Source organism: Acanthaster planci, linkage group LG03 (assembly GCF_054643075.1).
Source record: "Acanthaster planci isolate LZ-2023a linkage group LG03, COTS_SCS, whole genome shotgun sequence".
Classification (NCBI taxonomy): Eukaryota; Metazoa; Echinodermata; class Asteroidea; order Valvatida; family Acanthasteridae; genus Acanthaster; species Acanthaster planci.
Window position 1 is genome coordinate 11,872,348 of NC_141779.1, and position 25,647 is coordinate 11,897,994.

The window sequence follows — 25,647 nt, forward strand, 5'->3', positions numbered from 1 at the left end:
CATAAAATAGAGACTGGGAACGCAAGACCAAGACGAGAGAGCCCACGGAGGTTCCCTGCAGCAGAGCGGAGGGAATAAACAGGCAAGTTCTTGGACTTAGTTAAGGGAGGGCAAATGGAACCTTCCAAAAGCCCGTGGGCCTCGAATGTGGTATTGGTCAGAAAAAAGGATGGCACGAAGAGGCTGTGCGTGGATTATAGAAAACGTAACGCCATGACCGTAAAAGACGCATCCCCTATCCCCAGAATTAATGACTCACTGGACGCTCTCGGTGGATTATGCTGGTTCTCAACCCTAGACCTTACTTCGGGTTATACTGGCAGGTGGCCCTTGATGACGACGCGAAGGAGAAGTCTGCCTTCGTTACCAGGAGTGGACTGTATAACTGTCGCGTCATGCCCTTCGGCATGTGAAATGCACCATCGACGTTCAAAAGGCTCACGGAGAGTGTTCTCCATGGCTTACACTGGGAGATTCTTCTCGTCTATCTCGACGATGTCACTGTGTTCGGAAGGAACGTTTTATAGGAGCTCAGCCGCCTCAAGATGGTGTTTCAAAGTCTAAGGGATGCAGGGCTGAAATGCAAACTTTTTAAGCAAAGGTTTCGTTACCTGGGTCATATTGTCTCAGCAGCTGGAGTCAAAACGGACCCTGACAAGGTGCAGCCAGTAAGGGACTGGCCTACACCGGAATTGGCAAAGGACGTTCGCAGTTTCTTAGGACCGGCGTCCTGTCATAGGAGATTTATCCAGGGGTTTTCCAACATTGCGAGACCCTTGCACCGTCTAACTGAAAAGTCAAGGACCATTAAGTGGACGGAGGAATGTGAAAAGTTCTTTCGGGAACTCAGGGGAGGACTCGTCAGCGCACCGATCTTGACGTATGCAGACCCTGAGCTGGAATTTATTCTCGATACTGACGCTAGAGTGTCAGGAATCGGAGGAGTGTTATCACAGCTCAAGTATGGCCAAGAGCAAGTTGTGGCTCATGCCAAAAGGGTTCTGAAGAAAGCTAAGCAGAACTATTGCGTTACACGCAGGAAGCTGCTCGCAGTTGTCACTTTTATGAGGCAGTTCAGGCATTACATTTACGAACGACAAATCACAATAAGGAATGACATGGGGCCTTAAGATGGCTCCTTAACTTTAAGAACCCGACTGGGCAAACAGCATGTTGGCTTCAGATCATGGGAAAGTTTGACTTCAAGTCTATCGGATAGTCTATCTAACAGCGGCAAACCGTGTTGTACCCCACAGGAATCAACGGGAGAAACTCCCAACATGATCACATGTTAGGGAGGGAGGTAGCCCCTCCTACTGATTTGACGACGGAACAACTATATCTGCAGAGGAAGAAACACAAAACATTGACTACGCCCAAGAGATGCGGCCAAGGATGCAGCGTTCGCATGCTAGAGCGCGCAAGTGCCTGGCGAGGCCAGTAGTGCCAGGATGCAAAAACGTAACTACGATAAGAAAGTCTGTAGGGAACAGTTCGTTGAGGGCAAGTTCTGCTGGCTGCACAACCCAGCGAAAAGAAAAGGTGTCTCTCCGAAGGTGAAGTGCAGGTTGGAAGGTCCTTACCTGATTGTGGACAAACTATTAGACGTAACTTATCGGATACAACGAAAGAGTGGATGAAAAATGTAGGTCATCCACACTGATCGACTTAAGCCCGGAGAAGCACCGAGCACCGGAAACGACAGAGGACCCTGGGAAGTCAAAGCCGAAATAACCGAAGGTGCATGGTAGAAGAGTCTGAAACGAGGAACGGGGAAACGTCGACAGAGGTTGCTAGGGAGTGTATGTCCTGAAGGGAGACTGAGCAACACGTGTTGGCGGCATACGGCACTCCAAATGGACTTACCACCTAGGTTTACCTGGATGTCTGGGGTCACCAAAGGGTTGGTCGGGAGGCCGAGGCGACCTTGGCGAAAGTCGTTCGTCGCCAAACTACTTTGATTGGTGGAAATTCCGTATAGGGGCCTACATTATGCAAGATCACGCGTCCTTCATATGCAATTATGAATAACTACATATTACTGCCGGGGGATCCGAATGGCTTGTCCGTCAAGTCGGACTTATACTGACTGGTGACGTTTGACACACGTTGTCAATAAAGGCTATTAATTAAATGAGGGCAGCAAATTTAAGGATTATGCGAGCTACTGGGCCGCCATGGCCCAGCGCGACGACCGTGTAGTGCATACAGGCTGAAGGGATGGCTGACTGGGGAAGAGCAACGAAAGTCTGACTTGATTCAAGTCTAACTGAGCACAGCCACAGACATAAACCGTACCCCAGCGCAGCATGCAACGGTTAGTTGAAATTGCGCCCTCTACCGATGAATAAAACCAAAGAGCGTTTGTTGCCATGATGAACTTTGTAAAGTAATCATAGTATGGTCTACTCAAGCGAAGTAAGTTGACGTCAAAAACACTTTTTTACAGAAACCATAAGAGGGTCAGACGATTGGCCGTAAGATTCTTTTACTTATTGGAATCTGGTATTTGTTTCTTAGAAATTCCCACCAATTTTGTTTTTTTTATTACTCAAATATGCAGCCTGGATCAAAAACTGTCGCCTCACACTGTTCACTCTCAGCACAAACCACCATTATGTAAGGGATGCATGCAAGACGCAACAGTGTGACCTCAAGCAGGGCTTTGGATTGTTAAATTGTTAGTTCATTTTGCTTGTTTGTTTCGCCTTTGGTTTTGAGAGATCTGAGAGACCCCCTTTCTCAGATTATGAAATTTCATCATTGAAGTCCAAAAATGCTGATTTTTTTTTATCAAAGAAAGGATTTTTCACTGCTTATATTTTACATAATTTGCTCTATTTAAATAAAATTTCTGTTGGACTTTTTAAAGATTCTAGTTCACTTGGTCACTTATTTTGTTTTTGTTTGTTTCAGTTTGTGCGCCTTTTGGTTTTCTTTTTTGTCTTTATTTACGAGGAGCTCTACAAACTATACAGAGGGTGGCTGGAACGAACTTAAGTCCCCACATCCGTATCTATGAAACTTATGAACTCGTGGCAAGTTCTGTCCCACAATGGAATCACTTACAAGTTACATGTAACTGTTTAAAGTAAATATTAACGTGGCACCAACATCCGTGTCAAAGTTTAGAACATAGAACAGTCGTCGAAACGTCACGGCATGAATCATATTTAGTCTGGTATCTACTTTTCATCTCACACTATCCTGACGTAGTTATAGAGGTACGAGACTTGACACCATGACGTCATTTATACCGACGCCATCTTTTAAGAAGCGAGAGAAATGTGGTGGAGAACTGCGTCTGTGGTAAAAGGATTCCCTATGCTTCAGGCCCCAATTTCTTCTTTTTGAATGATTGTTTGTGTTTTTCAAATTCGAGGTGAGTTGAACATCGTGCACTATTTTGTTAGGATCTCAAATTGTTGTGAGAATTTAAACCTTTTTTTGACCTGAATCAACGCTGAGCCTTAGACGGCGGATGCCCAGGCATGCCAGGGCCGGCTATCCCGACTAGTGTAGCACGGACACTCGCTATTGCTCCATCCTTAAAAAGTTTTCACACTTATGAAAAGGTGTGAAAATATTTTGTACCTGTGAAAAAAGGTGTGAAAATTTTTCCCACTTGTGAAAAGAAGGTACATGTGTGAAATTTTTCCCACTGAGGGAAATTTTTTCACAATTTGTGAAATGAATATTCATTTTCTCGGATGGGAAGAAGTGTGAAAAATTTTCCCACTTGTTGAGGTTAACTTTAAATTACACTGCACTGTAGTTACATGTACATGTAGTACCGCGTTTGTACCCAGATTGAACCCAAAATTAATCCAAACATGGACGCATGGCTGAATGATAAAGGCAGGTGTCACCAGCACAGGCCCCAGCCAGGGTACAACAACAAGCAACTTGGACAGGTTTCACAGTGGAGAAATCACATACACTCATCATGCATGAGATTGGTTCTTGCCGCAGCACTGTGCCATTGAAATCTACACAGTACTTGGACTGCAAACCACGCTCCAGCACAGTGTAAATCTGTGGTGTAGAGTGAGCTTGGTCTGTCATACATGTACATGTAAGCCTTCACCCATTGAAAGTATGCAAAGACGCACTTCATACCCATACATGTACATGTAGCTCTGGAAGCATGCTGCAGACAAGCATACACGTACATGTGGGCTTACCAACCGGGCTGATCGCATGCACATGGTTAGTGATGAAATGTAGCAACGCTGCAGGTTTATCGTTACTTGCACCAAGTTTTTCAACTCAAAATAAAGTCAAATTCAAAGTTCCTAGATTGTATGACAAAGTTCACTGAATTTGATCTTCCTCTGGCTGCATGCATTTTTTAATTCTTAGGTCACATAAAAAAATTGTTGACCAACCCCTCCTAACCCACCAAAATGACCTGACCCCCCACTTTTTACTTTCAGATAATCTATTTTGTATTTGTTATTTATAACTACATGTATTTGATTGCTTGACAAAATCAACTTTTTTCTATACAAAAAGAAACTTGTATAGCAAATATGCTATATGCTATACAAAATTTTGCAGCAAAATTGCTCTCTGAATGTTAACATAAGGTCTGAATTCCATCTCATGAATACAGGTACATGTATGACTCAGTTTGCATTCGTAATAGAAATGTAACGATGGAGCCATTCTTCATGAATTCAGAAATACTCATTAGCATAAAAACCATGAAGTTAGTAAAATACCCTAAGAAGTAACAAAACAAAACTGGAAAATGAGGTTAAATGAGACACAAATGTACACATTTAAGGTTTTGAAAAATTTACAAAAAATTCCATTGAAGTTCTGAGCTATCTTTTAACTTCACACTGATCCAGACTTTGCTGTAGCCTACATGTACATGTATCAATTACAGAACTTTACATTTATTTACCTCTTCTATCAGTCTGTAATGCATTGATGGCATGTTCATGGGGGTTGATGGATATTGACAGTGTGTATTGTGACCCAGTGAATACCAAATACCGTGGAGTGTGATCTTTTGTGAAATAAAGGCTTCCTTTAATGCGAATGGATCAAGCTAAACCGGATAAAAAAGAGGTACTTTGCGGCAAACTCTGTGTGTGGAACTGATTTGTGTACAGAACTATGCCTCAATGTGCATGTACAAGTGTAGTACATATATTGTTCTGGTTCCCAGATTAAAACACCAAGGGGCCTCACCATTCCTTGGAAAAGCTTGGTTTCCTGTGGAAGCTCATTGGGAGGCAAAATGAACGCACTTCCACTGGTAACTAGTACCGGGGTACATGTACATTAGCTAATAATATTTTCAACTTGTTGGTCATGTTTTGGCCATTTATCTCTGTAGTTTTACAGTTGTTTGAGAATCATACCCAATCCATTTTGTCATTGTTTTAATAATAAGAATAATTAAATTTGTATTGTGCTTTCTCCAGGACACAAGGTCTGTTCGTAAGCGCATTACAATAAATAAAAAAACACATGTACCAGTAGTAACTAAAATTACTATAAAAAGACCAGCACACGATAAACCAGGACACAAGACAGACTTGTTTGGAGGAAGGAACAACTCTGTAATATCACTAATAAACTGCTATATGAGTTGCCAGCAAGAGGTCATTGATGAGGTATAAATTCTCTCTGAAACTCAATTATTTACTGCTTACATTTGTGTTGACGATTTTCAGAGTTCAGCACAAAATTACACTCTTCCAAAGAGTGATACCACAGAGCCTATTTGATTTCATTCATGTTGTTGTTCTGCTTCCTTTACTATCAGTGACATGCATAAGAGATTGTCAGGATATTAGAGGTTTCCTGTCGAATGGACAGATTTACAACCCACGCCCAGTACATTGTATTTGCCCTTCCTGCGTTTACCATGTTTACAACTTTTATTTCTCCATTGGTACTTTTAAATGGCCATGGCTGTCATCCAGGAAAGGCAATTAAATTGTTGCTCGAGATGAGTGATTTTTCTTTTGCTCCTGAAAACAACTCAATAAGTTAGGCATAGAGTGTTTGAATGAAAGTACTTTTTTTCATCGTGTCGAATCTCTGCTTAATTTTTTTTGCCAAGCAGCCGTGGTACTGATAGATGGCTCCACAAAGCTCAGATACATGTACATGTACATTACCACACACTGGATTGCTCTAATGAGAATGTTGTTGACCCAATAGTGGTAATTGTTTTTTTCTTCTGCGGTCTGCCATCCATAGCACATTGCCTTTGTACATGTACATTTGAGGAATGACAGTGGCAACTAACTTTATTCTCCATCTCTAAAGTACATGTACTGTACATGTACATGTATGCAAAATCAAGGAGATTTATGCTCCAGAGTGTAACGGTCTTGAGTTTCACTGGTACTGTGACTAGCCACATACATGTATGTAAGCTGGTTCAAGAGTAAAAATAGAGTATGACATAATGCCTAGGATGCTGTCTTTAGGTGCACAATTGCACATTCGTTTTTTAAATTAGCAAAATGGAAATCAATATGCAAAATAATACACTGGTAAATTCAGAAACTTTAGGGAATTGTGAAGCATGTTGGGGAATCTGCAAAATAACACAATTTTGATTGGACCTACATATACATGTAGTGACACATTCACAGATATTTACCTGAATATCAACGAAATGGGTTGGGAAAATTTTGGCCAGTTTTCTGAAATTTCAGAACGTTTTTGTCATGTGACCCAGGTGCTACTGGCTACTGAACATCTCTCAAAGTACAGTAGGCAATTCTTGGGGTCAGGGAACCATGTACACCGCAGTTCACATGAAAATATGAAAGAGCGCCCTCTGTAAAGTCATGTTCTGAGATCAGCATATGTACATTACATTTACATGTACAGTAAAATCTCGACAACTCAAAGTTGGTTAACTCAAAACTCTGCTTAACTCGAAGAATAATTAATTCCCGCCGAAAGAATAGGATTTTATATATAAAAACATATCCGTACCGGTAACTCGAACTACTCATGTAGCCGGATTCGTTTACCTCGAAGTTTTTGTGTAGCAAATCCAAAAGAAACCGCCGCCAAAATACTTCCAGAAAGTGTAAACAGAACTTGGGTCTAGTTATGAATCATTTCTGACACGCACACTTTGTCTTTTCACACCGGAACCCTTGCAAGCACGCTACAGTGATGATCGATCTAGACACGTAAACCACACTGTGACTGCAAAATCCGACTTGCAGGAATTGGCCGAATTGTTACCGTGGGCCCATTGTAGCCAGTGCATCGGCAGGCCAACTGATAGCTCCTTGCGGTGGCTGTGGCAATGCATTGGAGATCTTTGTGTATGCCGCACGCGCCACACGTACGGAAGTTAAGTCTAGCCTAATGGTCTGGCCCGACTGCTTGTGCTCACCCGTGTGATGGCTGCCCAATGAGAGCCACAGCATGCTCATGCGCAGTGGACCAACCACTTGACTGCAATGCAGAGCTTTTGCGTAGCCTAATCTCACTCCCCAAAAATAAACAAAATTTTGAAAATAAAGAACGAAGAACAAAAAGTAAAAACAGACACCAATAGCATTTTTGTTTTTACGAAATTTTATTGAAGCACAAAAAGGTATCCGACTCATCGGGAAACCCTGCCTGAGTACGCATGTGCAAGGCGCTGCGTTGCGGTGCGGTATCAGAAATGGGACCACCACAATGTATCACACATGCACAACGCAAAAGAAAGATTTACCACACAAAGGTACACAGTCTAAATGATTTACAGTACGTGTAATGTGTTATTTATCAGCCGATTGACAACAAAAATCCTCTGCAAAAATGTCTTTCTATGAACAAAAACTTGTGGCACCAAAGTATAAAATAACCACAATGTCATTTCAAAAGTCATCGTAGGGAGATTTACGGTAACTGATAACTGTGTGTCAGCGTATACATGTAGGTACATGTTATGATACACTTTGTAATAATGACTTAACTTCAAAAGAAATCAGGACCTTCTTTTAACTCAAATTTCGGATAACTTGAATTTTTTGTCCATTCCCCAGAGATTCGAGGTATTGAGATTTTACTGTACATGATGTACAGTGTAGCTGCTTGAATGGCTGCCTGATTTGAGTAAGGCTTTGATTCCTGTTGTCATTGTGTAAGCAAAACACCGTTTTCACATGTTGCGTGGGCTGATGTGTATACTAGAAAACAAAGGGCATTTGTCATGAGTGGATATCCTGTCATTAGTGTGCAGGTAATGATTAATAATTGCTTGTGTGCACGTACATGGACATTAATTGATACATGTGAGGCTGATATTGCTTGGAACTGCAAGTGGCCGATTATTGATCAGCAATTGGTCCATCAAGAAATTACTTTTAATTTTGATCAGCCTTTGAAGAATGAACAATGTTTATTTTCTGAATTGCATTTGAGTTAAATTCAGAAGCAAAACACATGTCAATATATGGTGTTGGTTCAGCGTACATGTACCTTGTGCAAAGCTCAAGTTTTATTTTGCATATTGCGTGTTACTTAGTACTGCGTAGATGTGAAAGGCCTGTCTACAGGATGAATGGAATGATACACATTTAAGAGTGATTAAGTGTAAACAGATCAGCAAAACAGTGTGTGATTCACCCTCATAGTACATTGAATGGGTTCTAAAATGTAAAGTACATAAAACACATTGTACTATCAGCTTAAACTTGTGAACAACCGAGTTGGTACAAGTACATTTTGCCTACAGTTAGTAAAATGAGCATCAAATATTATTTTGGAATTTAATTTTTGACCGTACATTAACATGAGACGTACATGGTGAATTGAATACACATGTCCTTCACATATAGAGGGGTTTAAGCTTATAGCATTATTTTTGCTGATTTAAGAAAAAAGAGATGATGCAATTTTTGGAGTTTTCAGACAAGTTGAAACATGTCCACATCAGCTATTAAAACATGGGGTACTAGTGTCTGTTTCAGACAGTTTCCACCTGGTGGCGTTTTCTGGACCTGATCCAAGAAAATTGTGACCTTCCTCTATTGTGATGTAAATTGGGTATATTATGACTGGATAAATCTTGCACAACATGCGTCAATAATTCATCTTATCTTTGAGGAGAGATGATGCCAGTATCAGCAAAGAAGATGGCAGTATCATTTTGTGATTGTAACATGCATACTTGTATATTTTCTGTATATTTGTAAATTTTTAAAAGTGCTTAGTTCTGCTTTTATATTCTTTTTAGTCAGTTTGACATGCATGTACATGGTCCGGTAACATATACAGTTGTGTTGGCAGAACTCTCTTTTCAGAAATGAAATCATCACTGAGATTTACACACAGAAGATACTGTTATTTACTCTAACATCTTTTAAACCTGTTTTTTTCCAGCTGCATAATTTTTCTCTTGCTATAAATGCTGGTGGAAAGTTGCTTTCATGAAGAAGTACAAATTTTTCACATACATTGTAATTGTACAAGCCTTACAGAACAAATGAGAATTAATGTTTTGGAGGCAAAAATCCAGTTTTCCATGAAAATGTGTTCTGACTTCAACTTCGCCCTCCCTCCAACTGAATCTGTAAAAAGAAAGACCTCTTCTCAATCTCAATGCAATGAAGTACATTACTGGTATCAGTTGTTGAAGTTTTCATCGTCTACCGTTATTACTTGTATATTTAATGATATTGCATGGTTGTTTACTGTGACGGTCTGTGGTGTAATGTTTAGTGATATACGTGTATTTTGATGCATGCATTGGTCTGCATGGTGGTTTTGCATATATATGTACACTGTACATGTAGTTTGTGTACTGGTGAATCAGAAATACGTGTTTTAAACCTGTTCCCCAAATTGTACCGGTATTATCAATTGCTAAATTACATTTGTGAGTTTTGTTGCAATAGTAAATTGACTAATTTGAAAACTCTCTGGAGATCTTCAAGAACAAAATAAAAAAAATACTTTCCAAGTTTCTTTTTCAGTCGTCTTGTAACTTCAGAAAATCTGAATTTTGATCACATGTGGTCTGCCCTTGAAGCTAAATTCTCTGAAATCCCAGGTAACTTGAACACCACCAAAGCCCTTTCAACAAGGTGACACAAGGCCATAGTGAACCCAATTTGAAGTTACAGTAGTGTAGCTGTGTGTTTAGGGCAGATCTTTGGACCAAGTCCAAATAGTGACTCATCATGATGATGTCATCCATCATTTCGGAGATGCGCTCCCCAACAGGACCCTTGGTATGGTATCCCCCAACTTGTTGACAACAACTATGCACTCCCAAGGAGAGCATTGATGAGAGGGGTTATAAAGAGACTGTTAAAGCCAGCCCCCCCCAGCCAAATAACCCAAAACACCTTTTTTTTTTTACCACGGTGCACAATGACTGTTGTCCTTAAAAGTTGTTGTTTTGACAAAAGTGGACCTGTTTTTTCTTTTTCACACATCCTGCATACACTGTACGTGCTTGAATTTGTCCTGGCACTTGTACATCTTCTGGAAATAAACTGTGCTGCTGCCAGATCTACTTTAATCCGGGCAACGGGGTGTTAGTACCAGCAAAATATTGAACCCTGCAGTTTTATTGAGGGCAGACTTAGGAAAAGCCCAAACAATGAGTCATCTTGATGACATCATCCATTATTTAGGAGATGCATGCCCCCAACAGGACTGTTGGTGAACTCCAATAATGAACAGTGTACATGAACTTGTTTTGTTGACAAATGTACCCAAACAAAGCTTTGGGCCTGTAAAAATGTCTGTGGTCTTAATAAAAATTCTTTCAAACTGGAAGCTCCATTGTTGTATCCTTTTTTTTATTAGAACCAACATGAACATGCTGTGTGTACCAGTATATTGCTACTATACGTACCAGTACATGTACATGTAAATTTGCCGTGGCCTTATTTTGCCAGCAAAAAGCATGCGGAATTCTGTAATCCTGTGCCTTTTTTTTGTTTAATGAGATTTGTTATTTGTTATAGGAGGTGTAGGGCTGAGTCATTTTGAATAATTAACTCTTAGAATATTTTACCTTCAATTCAATCAAATATCCGAATATTCGGTCTTACTAACTGGCAGATTGTTGATGATGAAACCATATATAAAATCAGTTGCAGTAACACTCACAATTGTACATAATAGCTTCTCACTTCAAGGAGTATGTTTATCCAGGATTTACATCTAGGAGTATCTCCAGCCATGATTTAGCAAGATTAAAATGACGAACAGTGCATGTACTTCTTGCCCTGTTGAAAAGTTCTATTCCTCTTAAATTTTTTAATGAATAATTTACTTTTTTGAATCGTCTGTCTCTTTTCATTTGAATCTGCTTGAAACAAGCCTCCATAGTGCAATTGTTTTCATTTAGAACAAAAGAAGACTCTCCCTTTTCATGAACTTTGCATTTGAATATTCAAATTCAGAAATGTTGATAATCAATCGGATATTTGGCTATTCGGCAGAGCCCTATAAGGAGGAATTACAATTGATGGATTTTTTTATTACAACTGCAATGCAAATGTCCATGAATTCTTTGCCTTACTGCGTGTGACAATTTGTGAATCATCCTTCCAGTGCTGAAAAATAAACATCTTTCAATTTCAAAAACAAAACAAACCAACCAAGATTTGAACTAAAACAAAACTACCTCATTTACTGTATGATGCAACGTTCGTTGGCTGCATTGAGGACTTTTGACATCATCAGATTGGAATTCGGACTGTCTGCCAAAAGCGTCATCACCGTGTTAAACCAGTTTGACTAACAGCCTTACATTTTAATTTCACTGGAATGCCAGGCTATGGGCGTAACTTTGTGTCATCTAATCAATAATTGATAGATTTTCTGAATGGAACTATTAGCGTTCCACACCTGGCTTCCGGAATTGTTGAAAATGAACAAAGGGTGTCCTAAAAATGTCACAATACCGGTAGCACTGTACAATACATGGACATGTACCGGTACATGTACATTTCAGTGAAGGCCGATTCCAGATTGGTCATGCTTATTGCTAGTACTGGCCCCATTATCAGTGGTGATTCGTAAACAGAAAGAAGGCATTCAAAAATTGAAAGTGGAAGCAGCAGGCAGTCCCATTACACGTACATGTACTTTTATGTCCAGTTTCATTTTTTTTAAATCTTGGTTTTGTTTAATACGGATTACAAATGATAATGAGGTCCTTGACAGCATGATCATTTCCCACTTTTGTATGGGTTTGCCCAAAACCATTCACAGGGGCTGTACATGTACACTGTACATGTACCATAGCTGTCATTTACATGTACATATACCGGTATTAGTAGCTTTAAGATTTTATGAACAGGTTGCCCAATTTCAAAAACTACATGTACAAGAAGGCATCTATTGGTACAGTATGTGTACGTTTTCTGTCACACAGAAAGTGTTTCAGTCAGAGAAGCACACTCAGAGGTGAACTCATGTCTTCCTTGTGTACTTTGTTGGAGTCAGTTTGACATTTCAGAATCCGGCACTTGCGGCACATGTACACAGTACAATAGCATTAGGAAGGATGATAAATAATAATTGGTACCAATCGAATTAAAGTCTGCCAAGGGCTCAATTTCATAGCATTGCTTTAACAGCTGATTCTGTGCTCATCCAGCCTCTGTCCCTTGCTTGGAGACTGTTAAGCACTGCAAGAGTATGCGTTAACCCTGTTTGGAAAAAAAAAAATTTCCTAAATCTGTGACGTAACAGTTGAAATGTCACTGCTCATGAAAGTGTTGCCACATCCACAATATGAAAAAGTACACACATGTACATGTACGTTACATGTAGCCACGGGAGCAGCATTATATTATTTCCCTGCTGTAAGCACGGCCTTCATGGGCCCGTGTCATCCAACTTTGGAACCATCTGTCCAGAAAAAAGCATCTGTGCACAAGCAGGCACATTCGCCTCATGCTCAAAATCATGTTTCAAGGAGACTCATTCAAAGGCAAACTAACAGCATCCATGCGTGCTTTGTTGGAGAGCATTTGACATTTTAGAATCCAGCGCTTGGCATCTGGCAGGATGATACATAATGCACCATTGTGTATTGTCTTACCGTACAGCTACCGGTCCTGGTACCAATACGAATGCAGCCTACGTTTGCTGCATCCTCGTATGTGCACATATGTACTTATTAAATGTGGTACCCTTGTCATACTACATTGTATAGATCCTCAGTTTAAGATTTTGCAAATTGGTGCTTTTACTTACAATTTTGAACATCCTAGTAACCATCAAGTATTCTTACTCCGGTAAATGTTCTTCAGTTTCAGTATACATGTAAACATACATGTAGATGTACACTGAATCGGCATAAACAATCATACCGGTACATGTACATGCACATGCCCTGGATGTCATGTACATGTACAGTTATACATTTGCATGTACATTTGGAAGCAAAAACTATATTTTGATTGGTGTCATGCTCGTGTACAAAATTAAATCAGCCAGACAGTACATTACTGCCCGTAGACAAGTTTTGTGCCAGTAACCTGTCGCTTTTCATTGATCTCATCTGCCTGCCGTGTGCCATATTTCGTGGATTTTGTCAAATTTGAGTATGTGATTATAATTGCATGTTCCTCTTAAAGGGCCTCTAGTAATGGCTGAAACATTGATCTCCAGGTACTGCTTGAAAGGAAAAAAAGTAGTTATTTGTACAGTTACAAAAGTGAACAATTCTGGCAATTCACAGAAACTCTTACCCATTTTTACACCATACTGGAAAATATGCTGCTTTACCAGTGCATGTGCATGTATTTCTGTTTTTGATTTACATGTACATTAATACATATGTGTATTCTTAAATTTGTACATATTTTAGCATAATTAATTAGTGCTACACAAACTGCTTCAAAACTGTTCCTTTTTTAATTCAAATCAACTCATGCTGATGTACACCGTAAAAACTGCCAAACGTCAAGTTTTTGGCATGTTTCCATTCATGATACAAAGGAACACATAGGACAGTTTCACTGCCCCATGTTCACCAGAAATGTGGCCCATTGAAAAGCTCAAAGCACCCCACCCCACCCACCCAGAGCCCTTGCACTTCCAAGGGGCCTTTGTGTGGAGACAAGTCCAGACTTGCCCGCTGGTTGAGGCAGTGAGCTTGTGTGTTGTCTCAAGTTGTTTGTTTCCCATCACACTGGATGGTCTTATGCAGGATTGTCAGTCGGGGAGAAATAAAAGTTGTGGAAGGCAGAAGAGGTTGTTTAGCCTGGGAAATCTTGTGGTCAAGCATGGAAGGCTGTGCTGAGCCTGAAAGCAATGGTAAGGCATTGACTGGAACCAAATCACATTCACGATCTCAGTTCTCTTTTAATGGCTTAACCACAAAAAGGGGTTGTTGCATTACATGTATAATAGGGGAATCTCTGCTTTGCGCACTTTTATTACACCTGTACATGTACCATGTACCATGTACAGTAGTTTTAAACACTTGCACAGTGCTTGTACATGTATGTAAATTGTGGAGATGTGCATTTTTCAGTTCGTGTAATTACAGACACAGTTCGATACAAATGCCCTGTGTTATTAAGTCCACGTTGGTTGTAGATGTACATGTACATGTAACTGTGAACACTTATAACATAATAATTTCAGTCGTTAGAATAAAAAAAGAAATCACTTACACACTGTAGTCCGTGTGACAGTAAACTCCAAAGGTGTCTCAACAGAACCAGACTGAAAAAATGCTTACCTGGTCTTGGGTACGCTTCTTGAAAGGAGGCAAAGTCTTTTTCTCTGTTTTTCCTGTCGCCATATTACTCTTTTGGAAAAGTGAAAATGTGTGCAGAACGATTTTCACTTTTGTAAAATAATACATGTACCATGGCCCGGTACATGTCCATATACATGTATATTATCAATTTAGATTTTTAAATTGAAGTTCCTAAAAAGAGTGTGTACTTTTAATTTTTTTTTTCCCGCAAAATACCCATCGACACTCAATATTGCAGTAGTGTTGTCATTCTTAAATAACATTCCAAAATTACTGGGAGTTGTGGGCATTTTTTTTTTTACCAAAGTCAGTCTGTGGTAAGTCATCATCCGATTGGTTTTAATGTACCCGGCAACGACATACTTGTATATGTATGATGATGTCGCATTTAATGACATCATCATTGATTATTTGAGATGATCATGCAAGTACATGTACATGTACCAGTGCGTGATACAAACCGGTACGAATAAGGAATGTACTTTGTATTTTCATTAATTTTGCTCATTAATACCTCTCCGTGCATGTTAAAGCAAAATGCTGTGGATAGTGAATACACAGTTTGGAATTAAAAATTCAAGACTTGTCATTGGACGCGGTGGAATAAACCAGGTGGGCTAATTTTTTGGTTGTCATAAGTTCCAAGTGCATTCATTTTTTACTCAGTAACATGTTCATGTAGGGCATTTGCACTTTCATTATAAGTACATGTGCATACATTATAAGTACATTAAAAGTACATGTACATTATAAGTACATGTACATACATGTGTACATCCACAGTACATGTACGTACTTAAATACACGCAGTTAAGTTCCTGGTACAGAATCTGGGAACTTGGTCAATACATGTAGAGCTTGTCTGTCAGGTGTTTTTGTCGTAATGTGTGTCATTTCGTATGTAGTTTTTTGGAGTTGATGCATCAGAAAATTAGTTTGCAGCATGCATCATTAGATGCCCAATGTTGACCCTACTGGTCGCTCCTCTAAGGAGCAGTACGTGCATCAAAGAATTAAAAGAAGATTTTTGAGGATTTAGGCTGTATCCAGTATTTTCATGGCAACAAAGGATTTTGAAGGACTGAGGACGATTTGTACCGGTACGTATGTCAGTACTTTAACCTACATGTATTTTGAGGTTGATGCAATAAGCCACACGTTGCTGGGGAGTAGCACAAAAAGCTAAGTTCACTTATCGAATCATTTGTAATGTTTGAGTAATTCTGAGATTTTTGTACACGTACATATGTAACTTTTCAAAGAATGTTACCAGCATCCGTGTTCCATGTACAAACCTCATAACACTACTGTGTAATCGATCACAAGAGTGATAAAGGAATGCAGATCCATACAAATTTATTTTGTAGAAAAGTTAATATTACTTGGTGGTCATGTGTGTCTGTGTAGTAATTTTCAAGGATGTCACATGGCTGCAATAGTTAAGTGGTTGGCATGTTACCGGTACATATTACTGATTACCTGGTTCTGGAAAAATGATGATCTAATAGTGAAGTCGTGGTGTTGACTTAACATGCTTAATGGTAGGCCTGTACCGTACGTACACGTTGTACTGTACATGTGCATATGTACAAATGTACATGTATGTATTAATACATTTCAATGCAATGGGGCAGCGTGGAATTGCAGGATTCTCAGGGAGGTACCGTGGTGGTGAAAACAATGACCATGGCGACATACTGTATGCACACACCAGCCAGTCCGAGGATCAGGTTACACAACCTTTTCTTTGATCAGTACATGTTTATACACGCTCGTTGCAGTTGTTTTCATTGGCTCGTTGTGGTTGCTGCCCGCAATGTTGTGAAACTTCCGGATGTCCGCGCTGCCCCGTATAGTAAACTTTGTTATGTACATGTACAAGGTTAAGTGATTTTCCAACTTTGCTGGGAAATAAGCTGCGGAATTTCTCTTTGAATCAAAAATTGTTACCTGGTTGCACTTGTAAGCCTCAGTCTGTGCAATGAAATAATCCAAATGCCGCAATGTACATGTATGTGTGTACTGGTACAGTGTATGTACATTTTCCCGGTACATGTACATTTGAGGCATTCTTTGCAGGCAGTGTCAATGCATTTTAATCTTAAATTGAATGGTTAAGTTTTGTTGAGGATGTTGAAGATGCTGGATTGAGATACCGCCCGTGTTTTGTTCTAACATTATCTTGTACCCAAGATGTCACAGCATCATGTGCACACACTTGGAAAGGACTCTGGAGAGCTTCCTGAAAACCGCCCAGAGACCCTGATACCCGAAGTGCATATGAGCCAGCAACACAAGTGAGACTAAGTGGTCTCTGAATTGAATTCTTGTTAACTCAGGGCTGAGCACAGCTGGACAGAGGGGCTTTTACATGTACCGGTACATGAACTGCGCATGCTTCGAACCTTGGGTGGTTTTCCACAGGAACAGTATATTTTGATCACACTTTGACAGCAGTTTTACAGAAATTCAAAGACTGTTTTCCACATGGTGTCCAAGTTGAACCTGCCTGTGGGTCATGTTGAAACTTGTCCATCGGTGGGAGTTCCCAAAACCCGTTCTTAAAGAGGGTAATGCCAGATTTGGAAATATTGTTTGAGGGATTTTTGGTATTGGTACCAAAAATTAAAAAACCAGTACCCTATTGTTTAAAGCTGAGGTTAAAATCTTGGCAAATTTCCATTTTTGTGTGTGTGTGCGATAATGTTACATGTAGTAAACAAACTCCTCCCAAAATTCCACAGTGCACATGTAACTTCAGTTGGTTTTGGCTAAGAGCCAAAGAAAAAAAATGCCACCCCTCTCCAAGGTGTTTGGTAATGAAGGGGAACCCCTTTTAAGAAAACAGTTATGCAAGGCATGACACCAACCTGAATTGATTAAGAAAAAAAAATGGTCTTTTAGTCTGAACTTTTCACTACAATGAAGAGAATGCACATGTACATGTACCGGTGTTGGTATTTGTGTACATTAAAGGCCTACATGTACATGTACATGTACTTGAGTGTTTTCCCACTGAATGGAGGCTGCCAGTAGGCAAGTCATTCTTCAGCTGCTGTACTTGTTCAGGTACATGTACACAGGACTTAGGAGTACAAGATTTTTCCCTCTCTCCTACATTTCCCCGTTTTCAGGACTGAATGTACAGTAGCAAGGTTGAAGGACAGGTTAACAATTAGCCCTACATGTACATGTGAATGTAGCATGTACATGTACATGTATGCTTAGGGTTATATGCGGGTGATCCATAGGCCATCTTGAGCTGCATGGACATGCATGGTATGTAGACCCTGCCTAGAAAGAATTATGAAAAAATGTTTTCAGGAAGAATTTGGGATCAGATTTTTTCTTATATCCTGTGAAATACTGATGGGCCTTTTTATGGTCTCTGTTGTTTGCTTTTATATGTTCATAAAAGTCATTTGAATATTCAGTTAACAATAAATGATCAATCATTCAATATACTTTTTGCTACAAAAATGACAGGAGCACTTTTTTATTTGATTTAAAACATTCCTTTGATTTTGTAAGACCTCCATGATGTTATTGCACAAATACCGTACAGAATTTTTGTTGCTCATATATATTCGCTTGTGTCCAGTACGTGTATTGCACCTCTTTCAATAAATGTGTTTCATGCTTAGTACAGTTTTGTCAATCAGAATTTCATGAAAAGAAAGGGGTACATCTGTATTTTGTTTCAAAGGCATGTCTGGACTTGTGACCTGTCCCACGTGGGAAGTCCCTTTAATTACAGACATGCAGCACTATCAGATTTCAAAAGTGGGGATTTCCCAATTTGTATTTACACTGTGCATGTCATGTCAGTGTATGGAAAATCTACGCCTGAAAAACTGAATGCCATTATACATGTACATGTAGGCTGTTACATGTTATTCAAACTTTGTTGGTTATTTCCCTTTTCACTTGTTCTGAAGGTTTTCCCTTTTGCAATCGGCATCTATCCCTTAGTTCCGGTGTGTACCTCTACATAATGTACATATACAAGGACCCCCGTAGTGCAGGTTATCTACAGGTTAAATCTACTTTCTACTTAAATAGCACATTTCCATATGAATTTGTTATACCACGGTCGTACATGTGGATAGTGAATTTTTATTGGTCGTGAACTGATTATGTGATGTGCTACAAGCGTGCACGTATCATTCACGTGTCACGCACTCTGGTGATGTTGTCAGGCCGCAAAAAATGATGGATAACGGTGATCTTTCCCATAGTTGATTTGTCATGTCTGCTGCGTTGTAATTGTGTAATCTTGGGTACGAGGGTGGATAACCGCCGTGGTACTAGAACGCACCAGTTACTGGAGATGTGATCTGTGTGGGGGACTTAGAAGCACTGTGTCTGTTCTCATGTGCTACCATACTCTTTTCACTCTGACCATGAGGGAACCCTCCCCCTCCCCCCCCCGAGTTATTAGACTTCTGTTTGTGCTGCTACATGTAGCTATATACATGTAGTCTTGGGATCACTATTTCTGCAATCCGAACTGCCATTGCAGTTTATATTAAATGCTCATGCCACTGTCTCTTTTCATCTGCTCTTCAATCTTGTCAATACTTTTCAACAGTATTTAGCACCCTCGACTTCACCTCGAGTGCCGTTTGCCCCCTTGGGTGTACAAAATGCCATAGACCCCTACATGGCAGGGGTAGTTAAAATAGTTAAAATAATGCCTGATTGATAGCGCCATTCACCTATTATAGTACAGAGTCGATGACATTTTGGCACACTTCTAGTTTCTACTCTCTTTGAGTTGTGTGTAAAAACAAGCAACGCCTACGTACCGTACATGTACTTCCCTGTACATGTACGTGTACTGAATTTGCCAGAATTTCCTTTGCCAAGAACCTTGGGGAAAACTACTGCCCCCTCCCCTCCCAAACACCCTGTATAACAGTCTAAACTGTTTCAAGTTACATGTACATGTATATACAGTAGTATCTTATTTCACAATATGTTTGATATGGGTGTTTTGGGCATAGAAAACCAGTTTATGTTGAAGGACACATGGGTATTTTTATATGTGTACTTGCGCAGGTATACATGTACATGTGTATATTCACATGTGTACAAGCATGTACATTTTGATAGTCAATTTTTTAAAAATTGATTTGGTGGGTGCCAGTTTATCGATGCATTTCAGGCGGCATTCTTATCTCCATGCCCCTTCTTGTTTCTCCTTACTGATTAGACGAGATATCCAGGATCTTAAGAATGGGTGTATACCGGTACATGTAGCATTGGCAGGGAAATGCTTTTCTTTCCTGTCTCAACATTTACACAAAGTGGAATCGTGAGGGAATTTTTTATTTTGATTCACTTGTGGTCACTGGCGTTAATAGAGATTTGCAGTGGCAACGGAAGTTTTGAGTATTTGCATTTCCTGCTTTGTGTGTGTGTCCTTTTTTTACATGATTGTGTGGGTGTTACACTACAGAACACGTGTAAGGGAAACAAAGTTTTTAGTTTCATGACATAAGCACATGTGGAAATGAAATGCGCGGCACTAAAGAATACTGAATGTGCATTGTATCGATAATGGAAGTTTCTGGAAAAAACCTAGTTAGGAAAGTCCAGGGTAATACCCAGTCTTGAAAATCGTTGCACACTGCCCAGTCTTTTCCTGGAATGCTACCAGAGTTGTGCCACGCTTGATTTGATCAGAAACTGGCTTGGGTCACGTGCCAGCACCTTTCAATTTGGTTGTGAACTGGTAAACTTTGAAAATGTTAGCCTTTTCTTGTTTTGCCCGGAACCTTCTCTCCAACTGGAATGCAACTGTTGGTGATAGGGGTAAGTCAAAGCTCCCAAATGTTAACTGTAATTTTTGTTTTGTACAAGTACATTACATGTACATGTATATTTTTTATGTTGCTTTTAAGTATCAACCGTCCTGAAGTAAACACGTCTCTCTGCAGAAAGCCTAATTTACATTTTGTTGACTACAATTTACAAACAATAAAGCATCGTTTTTGATTCAGCTTGTCCATTGACATGATTGAGCAGGCTTCACACTTGAAGCTGTGTATGCACAAACTGTTTTGAAATCAGTTCTGATTGCATTGATGATTCGCGATCCTATTTGGCATCAAATCCATATTTGCAAAGGACATTGAGAAAACCTCTGTTGTCTGTAACACTACTTGTTAATCAATTACAGGTGAACGTGTAATCTGTCTAAAGAATGATTAGTTAGTGTGTATTTTTTGAAGCATTAGGAATTTGTGCCCCCATGAAAAACACAAACAGAAACAAGGAGTCACGGCAAACTTACAGTTTACTGATATTTGATCTACTGTTGTTGGATTTAAGAACTTAAGTAAGGTTTCTGAGCTTTTGCTGTGTTACTGTGCGAGCAAAGAGTTACTGTGGACTACAGGCACATGTGCCTTACATGTACATGTGGCCCCCACGCATGTGCCCTAGTTGTTGGTCAAATAGATCTTATTGCTTGGGAATCCCCTCCTTAACTTAACAATCCTGTATGAATCACGTAAAACTAACTCTGTCGTCATGCTGTAAACAGGTCTCAGTTTTGTGGCCCTTTCTTGGCCAGCTCTTGCTCAGGCAAACTGATAAGACAAGTGACTCAAATGCATTATTCATCCCCCTTGTTAATGCATAATTCATATCCCCCCCACTGTCAGTCACGACAAAGGATGAGTGGACATCCCAAAATAACTTCTTTGAGCCTTTGTTCCTTTGTTGCATTTGTGCAACGTTAGTCACGCAGAACAGTTAATAATAGTTGTGACTTTGGCCCCACGTGGGAGGAGCTGTGTGTATATTACCCAGTTGTTGACAATTTGAGGCACAGTACTTAACTTGACACCAAAGGGTTTGGACCAGAAAACATCGAGTGCCTTGCACAAATGGCATCTGCGTGCAAATTTGTGTAGGTTTTTTCTATTCAAGGTTAGAGAATTTTCACGTCATTGGTTTAAACTGATCCGGGAGAGTCTGTACCCAGTTGACCGTGATCATACTGCTGTGAACATTCAAAGCTGCGGTTTCTCTGTGCACTGACGAGATTCTGCTTGTTTGGGTGGATTGTGGTCTGCAGCATTTGGAGTCCACTCTTCCGTGATTTTTTTTCTCTCTCTCCAAGTCTCTACAAGCAGAATTTTTACACCACACAGAGGGTAGTGATTTGCATGTGAACAGACATTGATTTCTAACTGAGTTTGCTGAAACAGCTGACTGTGGTCACTTGCCAGCTCTGTAGCACATACTGTAGTTCTGTGGTTTCTTCATTCTGGAAGTCAGCCTGGGGTGGATCTAACTCTGGGAGCAGAAAAAAGGACCCACTGCAGGGATAAATTCTTTTGACTGTGCACATTTGACATTTTGGTGCCTTGGGGCACTCTATGAACTCTCCCCATGACCATGGGTCAGTTCTCTCCTGTGGGCACACAGTGCATGGTGTGCACGTGTACATCACCTGTCAGCCTCCATCGTACATTGAGCTTGCGCCAAGGTAAGTTGGTCATTGCTTGCAGATCATTGGTCCTCCATGACAAATGTGATCAGTGTAGTCAAAGTACACGTACATGTACATGTACATGCACAGTCACCAGTTCATTTTCAGGTTGCGTACATGTAGTGAACTCATACCGTACATGTACTACATGTACGTGGAGTGACTGGAGCCTCAGTCATGAGAGGCCTATTGATTTATTGATTAGATTTTTTCTTTCTGTGAAAGCCAAGCTTCTTGGAATATGTACATGTACATGTTCCAGACAGAGTTTTGGGGGTCAGAAAAACATCCTTTATTTTTGACCCTTGTAATACCGGTAGCTCTGGGGAAAAAATTGGAATGGATTTGTTTACCACATTTACTGGTACCAGTTTACATCCATGTTACATGGTCTTGGGTGCTTGATTATCTTGTAGTCTTGGAGCAAACCAACCTGCATGTACCGGTATCTAACAACGAAAGTCCATGTTCACTTATATATACATGTACATGTACATGTCTAGTGTAATGTACGAGTGCGTGTACTGTAATGTAAAATGTACATGTACATATGCATGTAGCATGCCCACAATTACAGTACACAAACATGTACAGTATGTACATGTATGAGATTTGAATTTGTGCATATACATGTACATTAGGAATTTTGTGATCTTTCTGGTAAGTCAAATTGTCATGCTTCTCTTTGGAAAACTACAGTGTGTGTGTGTTGAAGGAGGCAATTGTCTGTTGCTGTCCAGAGGAGGGAAGCCCTTGTATTTCTTGGCCTTTGTTGCCCCTTATTGTTCAAGGTGTGTATACTCGTATATTTGCCTCGGCTGCTTCCTGTTTCCGTCTTACAAATCCAGCATCGTCGTCTTGTTTACTTGTACTGCACAACACTCATCCTCCAGTAAGGGTGACTAAGGCCTCATTACAATAACAATGGTGCCCGGCAGGGTGGCAAAGGACCTGTTCCTACCTGCTGACATCCACCTCACCTCTTGTCCTCTGGATGAACTTGCCTGGGAGAAAGCATCTGCACACACATTCATCAGTAATCCCAGCTGCTGCCGAAGAACATGATAATTATCTTTTACTAATGCCATGCCGTTCCCCCCCTCGCTTCCATTGTGTGATGGCAGCACAATGCACGTGCTCACTGTGCGTGTTCGATTTTTTTTTTCCAGTTAAGAGAAAGGGACGACTGTGTAATCACCTTCTCTCCCTACTACCCCCCCCCCAAGGCCGGGCTTTGAATTATCATCTGATAATGGGTTTAGGATCTTATTTTCTAATTGCATTCTTGCTTCATGATATCTGTTCATTGTTTCAGGGGCCATTTAACCTTCGTTTATTTCATGTTGCTTTTTGTTTTTAAGTCTCTCTTCTTGAATTGTTTTAATTTAAAGATAAACTGTGGAACAATTGGTTATTGCAAATTAGGCTAGTTGAAATGTCATGGAAACAAATTAGAAATTTACATTTAAAAGTCCAAACATCTTGAATCCAAAAAGTTCAAAGAAACATTAACCAAGTGTTGGACAATAACCGTTTACCTATTACCAAGGTACTTATATTTCTCATAAGATTTTGTGTAGTTAAGACCATACAGGGTATGAGTACCTTTTGATTAAATAATGTGAAGCTTACAGTGTACTGGGACGTGAACAGGTACATAAGATTTTTTTTTTAAACTTTTTTTTTTCCTTTTTTGGATGAAGATTATATCGTGCTGAAATGAGGAAATAATGCCTTGTACTAGCTTGAAATACTTTTGGCTTTCTTTGATACCTGTACGTGAAACATTCATGTGAAAGTGTAAACTGACCTAATATACTTAAGTAGATCTTTAAGAAGGCCATTGATGGAGCAGGCACTATACATGTACAAAGTTTCGAGACAAGTCCGGACCAGTTTTGCCCATTCATTTGTACTTACAAGGTACCCCAGTATTAATTAGATCATCACCTTGATCTTTACCAACTCCTGAGCAACCTTTCAAGTCCAGAATCTCATTCATGACACAACGTTAATAACTTCCTCTTCCGAGTTGACCTTGACCCCGAAGGTTTGATGATTACTTTTCTCCTCTTATTTCGTCCTAGCCTTGCTCTGTGTCCAGTTCCTCCCCTTCCCAGCGTGCGTGAACTGCAGATGCCCCCATCGTCCAAAGCGATCAATTTATTCCAATCTTTATCTCATTAGTGCCGTGACATCCAAACATGTGTGGTTTGCAAATTGAATCTCGGCACTCCCTGTGTTGCAAGGCAAGGTCGTATCTCTTCATGTGAGATTGGGATCAATGTTTTTTTCCCCCAAGCGCAAGTCCTGCTGACGCTCTTGGTGTGCGTGTGCCGTTTGTCTGAGCATGCTCATTGAGGAGGGGGAGGGGATGTTGGTGATAACGCTGGCTGTTACTGCATGGCTGCCCCGTGCCCCTGGTAACAGGTGGCCGTGAACGTTTGGCATTCCGGATGAACTCGTTAACGCTGCCTAGCGTATTTAAGAGGTGGCCAAAGCTCACTCTGGTTCAGATGATAAAGCTTGTTGTCGGTGTGAAGATTAGATCAATTCCGTCCAGCTCATTAAGCAGATTGTTGTGCTCATAAGTGTTTCACGTTCAGTCACAACACAGTCTTTGTGGTTTGACAGTCGGACTAACTTATCAACAGTAGCCATCAACTATACATGTACGTACATGTAATTGAAATCGCACTTGAAAATTGTGAACTGGATTTTGTGGGCTCCAGTGTCACACTTACTAAAATTTATACTTGCTGCACTGTGCATCTCTAATCATGGCTATACCCATCTTGCCAGTTGAACTTATCAGAGTGTTCCTTCTGCATCGTTTTGTCATAGAGAACGATAACGGGGAGGAAACCAGACGACTGCAGCAGCCACAGCAACCACAAGAAGTGCCGTTCCATGCTGCCTCACACATGAGGCTGAATGACGTTCCAACAGCAAGCCTAGCCCAGCGCAGACTAAGCCGTGCATCCGCCGAGCCAGCCATGGCCACCTACCAGTCGACCTCCACGGAAACCACCGAGAGACTGTCGCCCGACACGGAGGACAATGTGGTTGAGCAGACTGAGTCCATTGTAAGAAATTACATGTTCATCAGGTACCAGACCGACTTGCAGTCGGAGGAGAGTGAGTTGGCGATTGCTACGCCGAGGATACCCGAATTTCAGTGCTTCACAGCGAATCCCCTCAGGTTAGTGTCTCACTTTTCAATTTTTTAAGCCCTAAATGCCTGTTTCTTGGACATATTTTTTAATAACTGCGCAAACATGTCTGTCAACTGCTTACAAGGGCTTATTGCATTCAGAAAATGAACCACCAGAACAATTTTCCATCTGTACTTTGACAGAATTTAAAATGTTTAAAAGCATCTGAGTACCGCTTGTGACTGCCTACAAAGATAGCCATAAAACAG

The 25,647-nt window shown here is 40.3% G+C and overlaps 1 protein-coding gene and 1 long non-coding RNA gene across 6 annotated transcripts in view; both read left to right on the forward strand.

The window, feature by feature from the left end:
- Nucleotides 1-3,224: 3,224 nt before the first annotated feature.
- LOC110987505 (bcl-2 homologous antagonist/killer-like) overlaps nt 3,225-25,647 on the forward strand; it is a 30,761-nt gene continuing 8,338 nt past the window's right edge. Inside the window, exons 1-2 of one of the 5 annotated variants that reach the window (XM_022250291.2) lie at nt 3,225-3,382; nt 25,068-25,425. In XM_022250291.2, the coding sequence (XP_022105983.1) occupies nt 3,355-3,382; nt 25,068-25,425 (386 nt within the window). In that variant the 5' untranslated portion in view covers nt 3,225-3,354. Of the gene's footprint in view, nt 3,383-14,126; nt 14,269-20,394; nt 20,537-21,541; nt 22,221-24,757; nt 24,896-25,067; nt 25,426-25,647 lie in introns of those variants that run through there. The other 4 variants (XM_022250288.2, XM_022250290.2, XM_022250289.2 and 1 more) reach the window with 4 other exon arrangements.
- Nucleotides 3,389-12,180, forward strand: LOC147799659 (uncharacterized). Its single transcript, XR_015424762.1, has 2 exons — nt 3,389-3,575; nt 3,607-12,180. It is a non-coding gene; the product is annotated as an uncharacterized LOC147799659 (long non-coding RNA).